This window comes from Amblyomma mixtum, chromosome 7 (assembly GCF_055824585.1).
Source record: "Amblyomma mixtum isolate Tamu chromosome 7, ASM5582458v1, whole genome shotgun sequence".
In the NCBI taxonomy this organism is placed as follows: domain Eukaryota; kingdom Metazoa; phylum Arthropoda; class Arachnida; order Ixodida; family Ixodidae; genus Amblyomma; species Amblyomma mixtum.
This window is the reverse complement of record NC_143018.1, coordinates 11487163-11502327: the sequence shown is the minus strand read 5'-3', so window position 1 is coordinate 11502327 and position 15165 is coordinate 11487163. Positions and strand designations below refer to the sequence as shown.

Genomic DNA, 15165 nt, shown 5'->3' with positions numbered 1-15165 from the left:
GCAGCGGCTGGCATATCACAGGGTTAACTGGAGAGTTATGAGGGATGCCGTTGTCTTGCAGTGGACGTAGTCAAGGTGATGATGATGATGATTATGACACTACTTTATACCTTGAATTTCTAAAGCGTCTAAAATCACAGTCGTTTTCTGCTTCATTACCCCTGATGGCAAGCAAGAAGACGAAGGAGGATGCATGTTCCGAGCTCCTCGCTATGTTTCACCAGTTGTCGCTACTGCGCGCAGCAGCATAATGGACGGCACGGAGGGCGTGCGCGCCCGGGTTTATAAACACATACACGAAGAAAGTAGGGACGACTTAGAGAGACATTATGGAGTTGGAGAGTGTGCATGTGGGTAGCCTAAAACTTAATCAAGCCGTGACGCTGGCTTGACTCGCTCCATCACTAATTTCCCGCTGTGTATTTTACACGCTTCTTTCGAACCAGCCCAACAGTAAATTACTTCGTTTTTTTTTTCATGCGACGTGAAGCATCGTTGCTCCGTAGTATTTCAGAAACTGTAGTTGTATGTGTGACCAAGCGCGAAAAACATCGATCTTGGCTTTCACGGTGGAAGCGTCTAGAGAATGCGTCATCTACAACCACGTCAAGACTGAGGACAATTGGAAGTTTGCCTATACCGATTTAGTACCACTTTGTAACAAGAAAGCGTCAAGTTTAGATGCAAACTCAGCAGCTATGACCAAGAGAAAGCCAAAAAATGAGATACAAGTGTCACCGCGAAAAGGCCGTTGTTTCTTTCCAAATTCCAATGAGGTAAAGTTTTCTGTTTTGTTTTGTTTTGTTTTTAGGTCCCTCAGGCTAGACCATAGATCTATTCATGTTCGGACAGCCATCACTGAGTCAGTGGTTCTCTCGACATCGTTAACGTCCCCAGTTCGAAATGAACGCCGAAAATTATCCAGTTTTGAAACTCTAGAAATTTTCAGTACATGGGCATCGTTTGCTGCCGAACGGACTTTAAAACAGAAAAGCCAGCGATCGAATTATGCTGACAACCGATAAAAATGACTCCAATTGTTCCCAGTGCTCCTTTAACGCATGTCTTCCTTTAACGATGTCTTCCACGAGGGATTTTACCACCGCTCTCATGTTCTCGTTCATAACAGTTGCGATGGTCATGTCTAAAGGCTGGTTACGGTCGGCCTATAAAAAGCGGCTGGCATTGCTACGACGGCGGTACCAAGCAAGCCAGTAAATGGCTTGCAGTAGCTGTTTACAAAGCGTTTCGGAATCTATCTCCTTATATCTTCATCATGCATAACACCAGAACACAATTTTGGGCTAGTTTGTAGCTAAATAAACAGGAATGACTAAAGAAACAGGAATGACTATAACAGTAAAGGGCTGACTGTAATGCTCTTAAAACAGAACGGCAATCTTGACATGCTCATGCGTAGCAGCAGTCAACATTCAAGTCCAGTGGAAAAAAACATCCTATTGTTCCCCAAAATACGGAACATTTTTTTTTTCTGCCGCCGCCGCGGTGGCTCAGTGGTTATGGTGCTCGGCTGCTGACCCAAAAGACGCGGGTTCGATCCCGGCCGCGGCGACTATTCTAGAGACCCGTGTACTGTGCGATGTTGGTGCACGTTAAAGAGCCCCAGGTGGTCGAAATTTCCGGAGCCCTCCACTACGGCGTCTCATAGCCTTAGTCGCTTTGGGACGTTAAACCCCATAAACCAAACCAAACCAACCAATTTTTTTTTGTCGTAACGACAGGTGTTTTTCTTTTTTTTCTAGTATCGTAATATTTTCTATAATATTGCAGTATTTTTGGGTAGTTATTTCACTACAACAGCGGGCACCAAAATACTACAGAAAATATTCTTGTTAGTGAAAAGTTTTATCTTGTTACTAACTTCATGGCCAAGATATTGCATACAATCTGTAGTAAAGACAAACTATATCAGTTTTGTTTTTTTTTACAGGAAAGCAAATGCAACAATTGTAAGTACACTGTAGCTACAATGTGGGCAAGCCAGCGCTCATCATTCTGACTACCGTGGGCGTAATCGCCATTTGAGTCTCTTTTCGTGTCCCTCTAAGCCGGTGCTGTTTCTTGTCACGTCCCCTCCAGTACCTGTGCCCTCCCCTTCCTATCTTGCATGTGCGATGAACGCGCTATGTTCTCCGCGGAATCTGTACACATGACGGCGTAGCACTGCTGCCAGTGTATCACCACTCCAACTTTTTTCCGGCTTCCTTTCTAGTTTCTATCTTTTCGCTTGCCACTGTTCTTCTCCGCAACGCTATCCATAGCAACCTGTAGCTGGATGACACCCTCTTGTTTTTGTACAGGGTTGTGTAACCAGCTGTCACCAGATATAGGATTCCACCCAACCTTTATCTGTCGGCTTCAGAACAGAATGCAAATCTGTGAGAAGCCTACTTCATTGCCAGCATTGAGTTTATGCATGCCCTTACTTTCCAAGCCGATTCTTAAGGCGCAGCTGTAGTGGCCCTCTTTCGGTCACATGTTCGGAACAGAATATAAATAACGCTGAAACATCCATTACGAAACGTCGAGAGGATTCAAAATAGTTGGAGGAGATATTTTCAACGCCTTCAGAGCCCGTCTATCCGTTATGTGCTGCGTGTGGTATAGCAATATTCGGCTCGCATACTTATCACTACGTCATTAATGCGTAAACCTTACTTGCCTCATGCTTGGCGTGTACAGAAAATGTCTCCTTCCGGTGGACACTTACCCGACCTAACTGGAGTTACTCGGCAGTAACTCGGGTAAGTTCGGAGGAGGGCAGCGCATGCTGCAGCCAATGGGAGAAAGCTTGGGTAAGCTGGTGCAGTAACTCGGTTAAGCTCGGGTAAGTTTTGAGGAACGCCTCGAAAGCTGCAGCCAATGGAAGGAACAGCGGAGAAGTTCGAAGGAGCATCACCACAGTTACGGGAGAAGTTGCTCGGGAAGAGCAATACGTACGGGTGGCTGTGACAGGAGAGAGAGAGAAAGCAACACACTTTGCTCAGAGCGTCTTGGGAGTCTTCATGGGTGAAGTCCCTAGCCCAGGGCTCCTGTTGCGGCTACGGCAGCTTGGTCCCGTTCGACAACTGAAAGCTCATCACCGGGATCCCATCTGGACAGCGTTACCTCCCACTGCTCCGGCGTGGTAGGACAAGAACAGCCGCCTGTCAGTGCAGTGACGCATCGCGTGACCGCTGCGCCACTGCGCTGGTAGTGGCTTGAGGACTCGCCGCCATCAACGAATATTAAGTTGAGAATGACCAATTCGGCATATATCGCCATTAACTCGTCGATTAACCATTATCCCATGGTGGCCAACGCGAACTAAGTTACACAAACGCACGGAATAGCACAGGCATAATCAACCACAAGCGCACCATCGGAAACAGCAGCAGTGCACAATGCTTTCGCATTCAGAGCGCGTAAGGAGGCTTAATTGCCCCACGTAGTTTCTTCGGTTTGTTTGTTTGTTTATTTTTGTTTGTTTGTTTGTTTTCTCCTACGCATAAGTTACGTGGACGAGGCGACACCAAAATAGACAAGTATCCTGCTGTCGCAGTTTTGCACCTTGCTTTTAGTAAACCTTTCGCATCTTGCTGCTCACTTGGTACATCGATCGCGTCGGTTTATTTACTGTATTCGGGAAGCGTTTCACGCCACTTTCAGTGAACTGAAAAGCCATATGCCGTAACTACATGTCAGCAATCTTCAATTAAAAACAGATCCCGCGCGAGCAGCAGTCAGGAACGAAACGTGTTCGATACGAGGGCCTTGCTTTCGTCGGTAAAGTGATATGCTGCTGAAGAGCGCAGCAAGGAGCAACTGAAAAGCAAGACCTCTTTTTTTAACTTGCGCTTCGTGATCCATTGTGTGCTAAAGGGTTGGGTTCACGTTGCATGGGACACGCTGTGAGCATTTGATTGCTAAAGACGTCGTTGAGACTCCTGCGCTCTTCACTTTTGCTCTTGGTTTCGGGGAGGCCATTAAGAGCACTCCTCCCCGACCGCGCACGCCGGGAGCTCGGTGAGCGAGCAGATGCAGCAGCGACGGGCCGCGTGGTCTCAGAACGCTCTCCGATTCCGCGTAATGCAATTTCCGTTTCCGAAAAAGAGCTTCATCTGTCAGGCTCCGGCGTGGCTGGCGCTAGCGCGCGCCAGAAAAAGAAGTCAGCTCTCAAGAAGGGGGAAAGGGTGATCCAGACGTTACGCTTTTTTGGGGGAGAGCGCGGGGGAAAAAAAGTGAGCATTGTAGCACAAATAAAATGGAAAAAGAAAGCGGCGCCTTTGTTTCACGTCTAACGCTGCGGCCGCTTGGTGTTGCATTAATTAAACAGTGTGTCATCTAAATCAAATCACCTCGATACAATCTGGGCGTCAGTGCATGAGATCAAAGGTTCGGGGCTTACTAACGCAGCTTGCATCGCCAAGGCGCGAAATCTGAGAGTGCATAGGAGTGCTATAGAATTCTCTCACACGCGGAAGAACAGCTGGCTTGTAGATCCAAAAGCGTGCCGTGTTTTATGATTGCTACGAGTAGCGCGATTTGAGTGCTCAGTCTGCGAAACTCCACAAAAGTTGTCTGTACCACTTACGAAGGTTAACATACGCTAATGAAAACACTCTTATGCACACTACCTGGATGAAATCCGTTTTTTTTTTTTTCACGGTAACATTCGTGTATCAGCGACGCTATTCGCATACTCCTACATCCGTTTGACGCAATGAGCGAAACTAAGCAAGTGAATGAAACAGTAACGGATCAAAATTAGAGCCGTGAAATTAAGGTAAGCGTGAATGAAGGATATGAAAGTCTCCGAAAAATAGAACCACGAACAAAAGCGCAGTGATAGGGTCAAAGTTACATGAACGATACACACAGGAGGCAAAATTTGGCTATCAAAGGTGCTACGCTCAAAAGTGCTACCAAAGGTGCTACCAAAGGTGCTACAACGTGATAATATTACTAGTACACTGGAAGCCAGGCAGTAAGCATGGCTAAGGTTCAATCATATGGTACGCATGAAAGCTATTTCCTGCAATTATCTCATTGCTAAAAGCATAACAAACCTATGGCAATCTCAAGAAATGCTTTAAATAAATTCTCTCCCGCATAGAACAGTTTTTTTCTTTCTTGTCGTTGACCTGCCCTGCCCGAGACGATTCCCCGTAGCATAATGGATACGCAGACGCTAAATTAATGTGATCTAGCCGAAAAAAAACTTCAGCAAGATGAAAAAGAAACAGTACAAATTCTTTTGTCATTTAGTCGCAAGGGCAGATTTTTCCGTTGTATTCATCTGTAGTACTGCAATTTAGTACTTTTCTGTACTCTCTAGATTTCTAGTACTTTTCTCTAGTAACTACACAAAATTCTTTTGTCACTACAAAAATTTCTTGTTGTACCAAGTTCATTAGCTAAAAAATTCGGCAGAGACACATGAGACTGCTTACGTGTGAGAATGTCAAAACGTTAAAGTGCTGATTCATGCTACGCTGCAGAATAAATAAAAAGTCATGAGTGATGACTACGACTACGAGGTGTGACTATGAATACTTTACTTTGTTGAAACTGTGTACACCTTACATTACGTTACTTGCAAAGTGGTCGGTCATGCCACATTGCACAAGTACTGAGTTATGCGTCATGATTGACTACGGATGATGACTACGCTCCTTATAAAGTGCTGAGTCATGCTACGTTGCAGAATGCTTATCTTGTCATGAGTCATGACTATGACTACGGGTCATGAGTACGTATACTTTGTGCGAAGTCTATACATCTTACAGTACGTTTTTTGTAAAGTGCTGAGTTGTGATACCTTGCATAATGACTATGAGTCATGACTATGACTGCCAGTCATGTCTTCCATAGCTCATAGTGCGTTACGTTTCATAATTCATGACTATACAGGTTCCTTTACATGTGCTGTGACGTAAACCGACGTGCTGCATCATCCGAATTTCGTGCCATAGACTACGGCGGTAGGCGGACAGCTTTTGTGCGGATGGGACATATAGTAATCCTTTTGTATTAAAACATTACAGAAAACCTGTTATGACAGATATTTTCTGTTGTGTTTTTCGACTGGGGATACGCAGGCAACAACCCGAAAATCATGAAGGCTACATTACCTTACAAAACATAAAAACGAAAACCCCTCATAGAAATAAGCAAAGTGATGGGGGAGCACACTCGTGACAAAGAAGTGTACAATAGCACATTGACAGCCTAGCCACAGACGTGATCACTATGTGGTGCATAACATTTGCGGGCGTTCATTTAGGTGTCCTTTTCTCCGAGAGGCGGCGGTGCGTCACAAAAGCCCGCATCCCTGCGCGAACAGCCTAAGTCGACGCAGCCCACTGACCGGTGATTAGAAAGAATGGTCTTGCGCCCCAGCGTTCTGGCTGCCTCAATAGAGCCGCCTCACTCAACTATGCCCGCCAGACCTCATTAAAATGCCCGCCCAAAAGAAAAGTTGAGTCCTATCTCAGCAGCTGTGCAGTAGGCTACGATGGCGTCGTGTTTCTTTTTTTATTTGTTTATTTCTGTTTTCCCACGAGCGCGGACACTGGCTGAGAGCCATTTTTTGCGTGTCGTTTCCGGACTTCATTACAGTTCCTTTCGAACTACTAACGGAAGCAATGAACCTGCGAGCCGACAGGAACCTCGATATGCAAGAAAACAAGTCGTCTGTATCCTGTCTCACCTAAATCACGCAACGGAGCTGAAGTACAGGTGGGGCAAGTGAATCCGTGGTTGAATTCGAAATGTTCTTGGCTCGTAACAAGGGCTTGTGATCTGCCGGTGCTTCGGTAATCGTTCTCGGCTTGGCTTGGCTTGGATGTCATTGCTCGTTGTGATTAGCCATAGTGTGAATGCCAACGCCGGCGAGACGCCAGCAAATGCTTCCATTGTCCTCTTTGGAGAGGGACATCCTTTGCCTAAAGTTGCCACTCTTCATGATTGGGATGCCTAGTATTGCGACATGATCTTCCTCTGCGTCATGTATCTGTCTGCTCCCGAAGTGTAGCCGCTGATGTTCCTTGCAGTGTGGGCTACCTTATTTTGTTACAAGGGATGAACTGATTACGGGGGTCCTCGAAGTTTGTTCGGTTTTATCTAGCTTAAATTGATAGGCACTTGCTTTACATCCCCCCCCCCCCCCCCCGCCCCTCAGATGCTTCGAGCAAAGCGCACATGAAGAACGTTTAATAAAGGACATGTTTCAATCAATCGATCAACTGACTTCTTTATCGTCTGTCGTAGAATGAAATTCACATAAACAGAAGTATCCTACACAGCTGCATGTGCACTTGACTGAATTGCTTTTGTATATTTTACGGGATATCTCTGCACAAACAGCTGCATACAGCTGTTTGTGCAGCGATATTCCGTAAAATATACAAAAGCAATTCAGTCAAGCAGTACGGTGAAATGCATCTGAAATTGTAGGTTGTTGCTTAGCCGTCATTGGCTGTATTCCTTCGAGTAGTTGTGCTGTATACGTAGGGCAAAAAGGACTGCTGCCGCAGTGAATGTGCGTAGCAACATTATAGCGACTTAAGGACAAAATTACAAGAACATCTGTCGGATCACTGCCAACGCTCGAGTGCTGTGCCAGTAGCTGCCTCAAATGGGAATTTCAGGGCAGCTTACCGAAAACACCTTGTTTGCTGCCCAATGTGCGCGATCGCTATTGCGTGTCGACAGCGGACAAGATGAGGGTGAAAGTCCTGCATTCATTGTTCCACTCCGAAAATGGAGAGGTTCGCGCAGATTGTGTTTGTACAACGCCGAGACTGATGACAGGTCACAGTTACTTTATGTTATGCACTAGTCGTTGTTTAAGCAGAAAATTGGGAATTTTGTTTGTCTTTTTTTTTCTTTTTCCAAAACTTAGCAGCGAGCACCTTTGCGCAAAAAACAAAACTCTCCAAGCATCCCATCCAGGTTTTTACGCATTTTTTCCAGAGCACTCCATTTCGTGTCACAAAGCGAAACACGTGGCGAGCATGCCTGATTTCCCTACCACTCCGCATTGCGTCTACGAACAGCGCGCACACCCCGTACAGTGAAATATCTGCAAGCCGATTATCTCGATTCGAGCAATTTCTTTATACAATGTAACGCTTTGTCTGTGTACAATTGGGTCAGCCCCATTCAATATAGTATTCTTCGCAGTTCCGAATTGAAAACTTTCTCTGGTATTAGCAACTTCTGCGCAGCACTATTATTATCGTTACAGCGTCCCTCATAGGCTGAGTCGCTGTCGGGCGTTAAACCCCAATAAACCAAACCATTATCATTACACTACTCAGATGGCACGAGACGTGTGTATGAATTTAGGATGGGAAATAAAACGGACGACAGGTAGATAAAAAGTAGTTTCTTTTTGCGGAGCATTATTTCGTCTGCAAAAATAGAATGGCATGAAGGGGTACGATTTCATTAATAACAGTGCAAAGACGCGAAGAGAATTATGCAGAAGTTAGCGAAATAATTAGTTATAATAAATGGAGCAGTTTATGCCACAAAAGACAACCGGACACTACAAAAGCAAGCCGGTGCAATCGGCAAGTTTTGCGTGCCTTTCCGGGAATATATGCAGTATATATATAATCCAGCGGAAAGGAAACCAAGGCATGGTTAGTTATAGTGAAAAAAAAACGTAGACCAACGTTTGAAACAATTGACACAACTTATGGACGTTTCGGCCGCGGAACGGTCTTTGTCAGAATGCCATTCTGGATACTTGTCAGTTTTTTATTAAACGGTTTTTAGAAGCTTCAGCATTGACTAAGCTGTGAATTAGAATTCCCAGTTATGAATTATGAATCGTGTTCGAAGTAAAGTTGTAAGGGAAATTGTGCTAAACTGGCTGCTAAGCGGGCGTAAAGTGCGCCTTCCAGATACAAAGCGTGACAAATCGCTTCGTATAGCATATAATTGATCATTGCCCTTTCTTGTCTTAACGAAATTTCGGCAGTTCCTTCACAAACTGCGACACTCCAATATCCCGTCTGGGATAGTTGGTGAAAGCTCATAATTTGTTCGGAAAACAAAATGCGTACACGTGCAAAGGCACACAGACACGCAGACGTAATGATGAACAATAAAGCCGCTGCACGAACTTTAAGAGTGATCCTTGGTCCCCACAAGATTTTACGGGACCACCTCGCTTTCCTACATCATCACCTTTTTCATTTCCCCCACTTCTCCCGATGAAATGCAGCTGTCAATCGGTCCGTAGGAGCAGTCTTTCACGTAACGTATTTTTTGGTCTTTCACAAAAGGCGGGCACTGCGCGTCGATTCAGCGATGCGAAGACATCCTTTTGCGACAAGTCGTGACCCGGGGCTTAATAGGCGGAGCTTTTTCGGAGCCCTTACAAATCACTTCCTAATGCACTTGCGCCACGGGAGGTTGCAAGAAAACAGCTGCTGCTACTGCTGCTGATGCTGCTTTTGACTGCAGCTGTGGCCGTTGTCGTTTTAGCAACACGAACACGGCAAAAACCTCGTCGCAAGAAATGGCAGAGTGATAAGTGCTTGAATACTTGAGTGCAGGCATTCGGAAACGTCGCCTGCAGAGGTAATTTTATACTCACACGCGCGAGAAGTGCACTTCGCGCAAAGAAACACACCCGAGATGCCTTTCCTCCTGGCGTTCAATTAAGAATCGTAAAGCAAACGAAGTTGAAACAATTTTCACGAAAGTTAATCTTTCATCTGACGTTTCTGACACCCTGAAGCTAATCAAACATCCGCAATTGATTCCTGTTCTTTATTTTGCATACGTGTTTTTTTATGTTTCCCCGTGAAGCGTTTATAAGGGAGTACTTACCGTATGGAGTCGACTTGTCGCCTGCGCAAGATAGCAGCAGGCAGTTCTGATATTTCAAAGCGCCATGTCCTTCAATGTCCACAAGTTTTAAAAGCATAAGAAAACGCCTGAATGCAAAAATGCGGTCATGCACTTGTTTGCAACCATCTTTTGCCGGGATACTTGTACCACCTTAATCATGGTTAGCGTAACATATGAGAGCATTGCTTCCTGTGCCCGCGAGAATGCGCTGACAGCACTTGGGGCCACGTGCTCTTCTGTTTCCGTTAAGTGTAATGGAGACAGTACCACCATGCAGTTGTTCTATTCGAGGAGCAATTTTCGCATGCGTTAACGCATCACTCATGATGATTCGCATTGTGTTCCCAAGATATTGATAACAACAATTTCTACTAACGTACCATGCATCTTTTAGAACTACAATGGCGAGAGCAGTTTAAGCCTTATTAACCCACGTATTGTTCTTTGTAATTTGAGAGCAGAAGTACACGTTTCTACTGAAGTCATTCATGCCACACCAGGTTTTTTCGCTCGTGTTATTATCATGCCTTTACACTTTACACAAACATGCTAAACTCTGTTCCAAGCACTGAACTGTCGAACTGCGTCTAATTGACAATCTTTCTACGTCGCTTTCAAAGTGAGGCAGCTTAAAGCACTGAACGCACAAGTTTGTGCAAAGATTTCTTTTAACTACGCTCAGACAGGAGACTAAAGCAAAAGGTGCGAAACGTAGCGTTAGTCATTACGGTTTTTCGTGTTGACGGCGTACATCAGCATAGCACTCGGGACCTTCATTTTAACTGTCAAGCGCCTTCACGTTCATTACACGGTGCAACTTGCATAGGGAAAGGGAAAAAGCAAAACACACGCAGTAAGCACTCTGATTATTCATGCTCTGCGACTCTACGAGTGGTCCTTGATGTTCTCAGGCAACGAACCTCCGTGCTGTGAGATTAATACGCTTACTTTGAGTGCTAATTGTTTGAAAGCTTGCAAAGACTATATTTAAAGCATTTTTCAAGTCACTTTGGCCCTTGTTACAAATGGCACTCTGTCTGGTTGAAACTGTCGGTATAGCTTGGTAATTTGTAGATTTCACATTTTCGCGTAACGCTGCAATGGCTTCCGCTGAGCTGGCAATTATTCAACTTATATTATTATTATTATAAACTTTGTTCTTTACAGTCGCCTTTCTCGTGATGCTTCGGAGAATATAATATATAGCCCGCAATAAATTTTAGCCATGCATAGTAAAATAAGCTATTAACCTCGGAGTATAACTTTTACGGCCAGACTAACAACTAAGCTTTCACCGATGTCAATTTCTATGTCAGCATAAAAAAAATGGGGCATTTTAGCTCAAGTCAACTATGTTGCAGCTTCATCTTTTGACATTTAGGCCTCATTCAGAAGTGTGGTGCAAAAGTTTACGTATTTGCTGTTGTTTACATAACCACAGCGTAATGAAGCTATAAAGGTACGTAACTGTCACGTTACTAATCCTCCGCACACCTTATTGGCCAGTGCAAAATATATGGTTCTTGACTTGCCCTACGCCGATGGATGCTTTTGCGAACGCCTACGCCCCAAGTTCGTTCTTGATATCGCCAGGCAGTCATATTAATATCCTCGTTTTACCGCCACAGCGCCAATCGCAATCAAGAAAACATTCCCGTTAGAAAGCACCACGTGATGGCATTAATGCGCCAGCATTCCTCTCAGAACTGCGGCCAGACTACGCATCTTCCATGTCACCAATGGCAGGTAACGGTGTATTAACAACGAACCGAATGTGAACGTCGGCCTCCGTCCGGCTAGAAGTAGATCACAAATGTCGCTTTCAAAAACTGTCACTGTTTTAGGTTTCTGTTAGTAAAAGGCATTGCCACTACTTTTTTTGTTCACCGCTACAAATATGCGTTCTTTCGCTAATTTCCAACAATACAACGCAATATGTTACTATAGCGGACTTCATGACGACATCAGCCGTCCGCAGCTACCCGTAACCCTGGATGACGCACATTGTGTCTGGCGTGTGAAGCCGCGGAAAGAGGAAGCCCAGAGGCCTTACTTCGTAGGCAGTCGCGGTCGTAGCCAGCAGGAGGAGTAGCGACAGGAGAACGGCGAGTAAGTCCAGCTTCTTCTTGGACGCGGCGCCGAAGACGACCGTCCAAGTGCGCCGCTTAGTCCATTCCATGGTCGCCGACGCCTGCGCGTGCCGACACACACAAGCGTCCACCACCAGCACCGACCGTAACGAAAAAATTTTTGTGCGCGACTTCCCCGGGCCCTTCTCTCACTGCGTGTCTTAACAACCTGCAGCGAGGACTACCAAGCCGCGGCTGCAGCTGACATTATTTATCGCGCCGGAGGACGTCAGTAATTGCGTAGGCCGCCACGGCGGCGCAGCTAGCAGCAGCGGCAGCCAGCCAGCCACTTTCAAGATGATCACGCTTTTTCCGCCCTCTCCCACAACTCTTCCTCCGTGTGCGTCGAGCGAGCCCGGAGTCACAATCTTTACTCCCTGGCACTCTACGGGCCTGAGAAGAGTGCAGTCTCCCGCAGCTCACGGGGTGAGGAGACTGCGAAGCGTCGCCATTGGCCGCTCGTCGAAGGAGCGACCCTCTCCCATTGGACGGTGTGTGGGCACTGAATGCGTCGTCGCCATTTCTGTGAGCCGCGGAAGGGACTCTCTTTTTGACGCTGTCTTCCCTCCCGGGGCGGCCGCTTTGATTTAGCGTGTTCTTGAAGAGGCAATGCGAAAACACGTTCACGAGAGCAGCTGCACGAGGTACCGTGTTTCTTCCTCCGGCATTCCGCGACGAGGGTCGCTTTTGGGGCATTTAGAGCTGTTGCTGCTGCCGTGTCTTGTGGCATATATCAAAGGCTGCGACAGTGTGAGAAAAAAAAAGTCTGGTTCTCTGCTTAAGCACCTCGTTCCGATAATGCGCCGACACGTAGCCGGCTTCACTTCTTCCGTCTGGAATAAGGAGAAATAACCGTGTGAACTCGCGATTGAGATGTTACAGAGAAGGCTATGTATTAATCCATTTCTCTGAACAAGGTCCTTATGCGAACAATCGCTTGATTCGAAGTGTTCAATGGCATGGAGATAATTTTACTTTGTCAACAATGCTCCTCCCCCCCCCCCTTTTTTTTTTCGAGGCACACTGAACCCAAACAACTTCACCCTCGTAGGTGACCAAATTTCGTGTGACTTTCAGTGAGTATCATTCAGTGCTAATGCTCTTTTCAACATTTCAGGACAGAACTTTTAGCAACACTAACTGCTTCTAGGTGAATCTAGCGGACTTGGTCAAAGAAACAAAATTGGTTTTGAGGACAGAAAACGCGCCGTAACTGTCTTGTTTCTCGGTGACACTTCAACTGCGCCAAGGAAAGGGATGAAGGAGAGGAAGGAGAGAGTCAAATGGGTGAGAGAGAAAAGAGTGCCGCCGTAGTAATGTGCTCGGAAACAATTTTTGCCACCTGGCGTTTTTAAGCGCACTGACATCGCACAACAACCGGGTGTGTTGCGTTGTTACTTTATTCGGCGAGAACGCACTTCCATATTTCCGCGTGCTTAGCCTCGGTACCGACGCTCTAAGACCGAAAATTAACAAGCTGGAAATAAATTATGCTGCTGTATTTCAAAACATGTGTTTAGATGTTACTGCCGTCTACCTGCCCTTGTAATAGGCTCCATAAGGGCGCTAAACCCAGCCAAGTAATTGTGCCATTTCACTTGTGTGACTGCCGGATGTATTTCTTGCTTGTCTGAGCTCAGCTGATATTGTATGATACCCGACTATGTTGACAAAGGTGCGACAAACGTTTTTGTTTACAAGTAAGACCTCCTAACAGCGCTCTCGCAGCATAAAAAAAAGTTTGTGCTTACGCTAAGCAGCCTATGTCTCAAAATTCAGTGACAGTGAGAGTAAACGTTGCGTTTCTTCTCAATCTCAACCTCTTTCGCCCCCTCATTGATCCCTTCTTTTAGGGCACTGACCAGGTGTCCATCTACTGTAGGCCTACTGCCGCTCATTTATTTCTAACTGGAGACACAGACGTGCAATGAGCGTCCGAGAGGCGTTTCATAGCGTTCGGTGGTGCCTTACAGCCCTGTGTCCCAACTGATGACAACGGAAAAAAGAATTTTCAGCGAATGAAAGATTCAGTAACTGTCTCATCTCTCGGTGGACAGCTTTGCTGAGCCGTGAGGGAAGGCGTGAAAGAGGGTATGGAAGAAGAAAGAGAAAGTGGTGCCGTAGTGAGGGGCTCCTGGTTAATTTCGAGCCCCTGGGGGGTCTTCATCTTGCACTGACATCGCACAGCACACGTACGCCTTTTGCGTTTCACGTCTCCATCAAAACGCGGCCGCCCAGGCCGGGTTCGAAAGAAAGATTGCTTGATGCGCGAGGCAGTGTCTATGTGCACGGGCGGACACCTCATCGCAGGGAACAGCTACGCGTGCTAACAAAATTACTGGAGCGTGAAGCAAGTGAAGGTGGTGGTTACGTGGTCGCGTACAGATTTTTGCATCGGTTTCACGGACGTCGCAGATACACCTCTAGCACTCAAAATTACAGCTATCGAATACTTCTGAGCGGTGCTAAAGATTTTCAGCGACCACTTGCTTTACCTACTGCCAATGACATTACTGCTGTTCTTATCGGAATAAACTAACAGATCACTCTTCAAGAACTCGCCCAGCGTAATTTTGCTGCAGAAAAAAGGAGCGAAGCGAAATCTTCTTTTGCAATCCCGCATCTTAGTTTACTGCGTAGTAGAGCAGTGACTATTTCATTTCAGCCGCATCAGCTACACTCGCTCTTGCCAGATCACAGACGCCGCACCCGGAAATGAAGGCAGCAGATTTACTACGTTTTCACGGGGCAAAAATAAAACGGCACGGAAATGGTCCTCAGGGGAGAGGGGGTTGTTGAATTAATTTGTCTTCAACGCAAAACAGAAAACGTAGAGGGCGGTTATGACTTAAAAACCTGTATAGAAGCACGTATCAAAAAAGAGCCCGGGAATTGATATCAAACATCCCAATTTTTCTTTGGCGCAATCTTTTTGTTAGAAATGTTACAGAATATTTTTACCAAGAATATTTCGACCAGTGGTAGTGCCCATTTTTATGTTTACCGATTCAAGAGGCCATGATCGTGAGTGCGACAACGATTGCATGATAAAGTTGATAAACTAATTATTTGTGTAGTTCATGCAGCTAGCCGATGCGTTCTCACATCCAAAGTTATTACAACAAAGTGACGTACGCCTTGTTCACAGGTGTTTGGTGGACTGTGG

The 15165-nt window shown here is 45.9% G+C and overlaps 1 protein-coding gene across 1 annotated transcript in view; it reads right to left on the bottom strand.

Moving 5' to 3' along the window:
• LOC149335018 (uncharacterized) overlaps positions 1-12049 on the bottom strand; it is a 97340-nt gene extending 85291 nt beyond the window's left edge. The window contains exon 1 of the mRNA XM_089553695.1: positions 11924-12049. Coding sequence (XP_089409821.1) covers positions 11924-12049 — 126 coding nt within the window. The remainder of the gene's footprint in view (positions 1-11923) is intronic.
• Positions 12050-15165: the final 3116 nt, after the last annotated feature.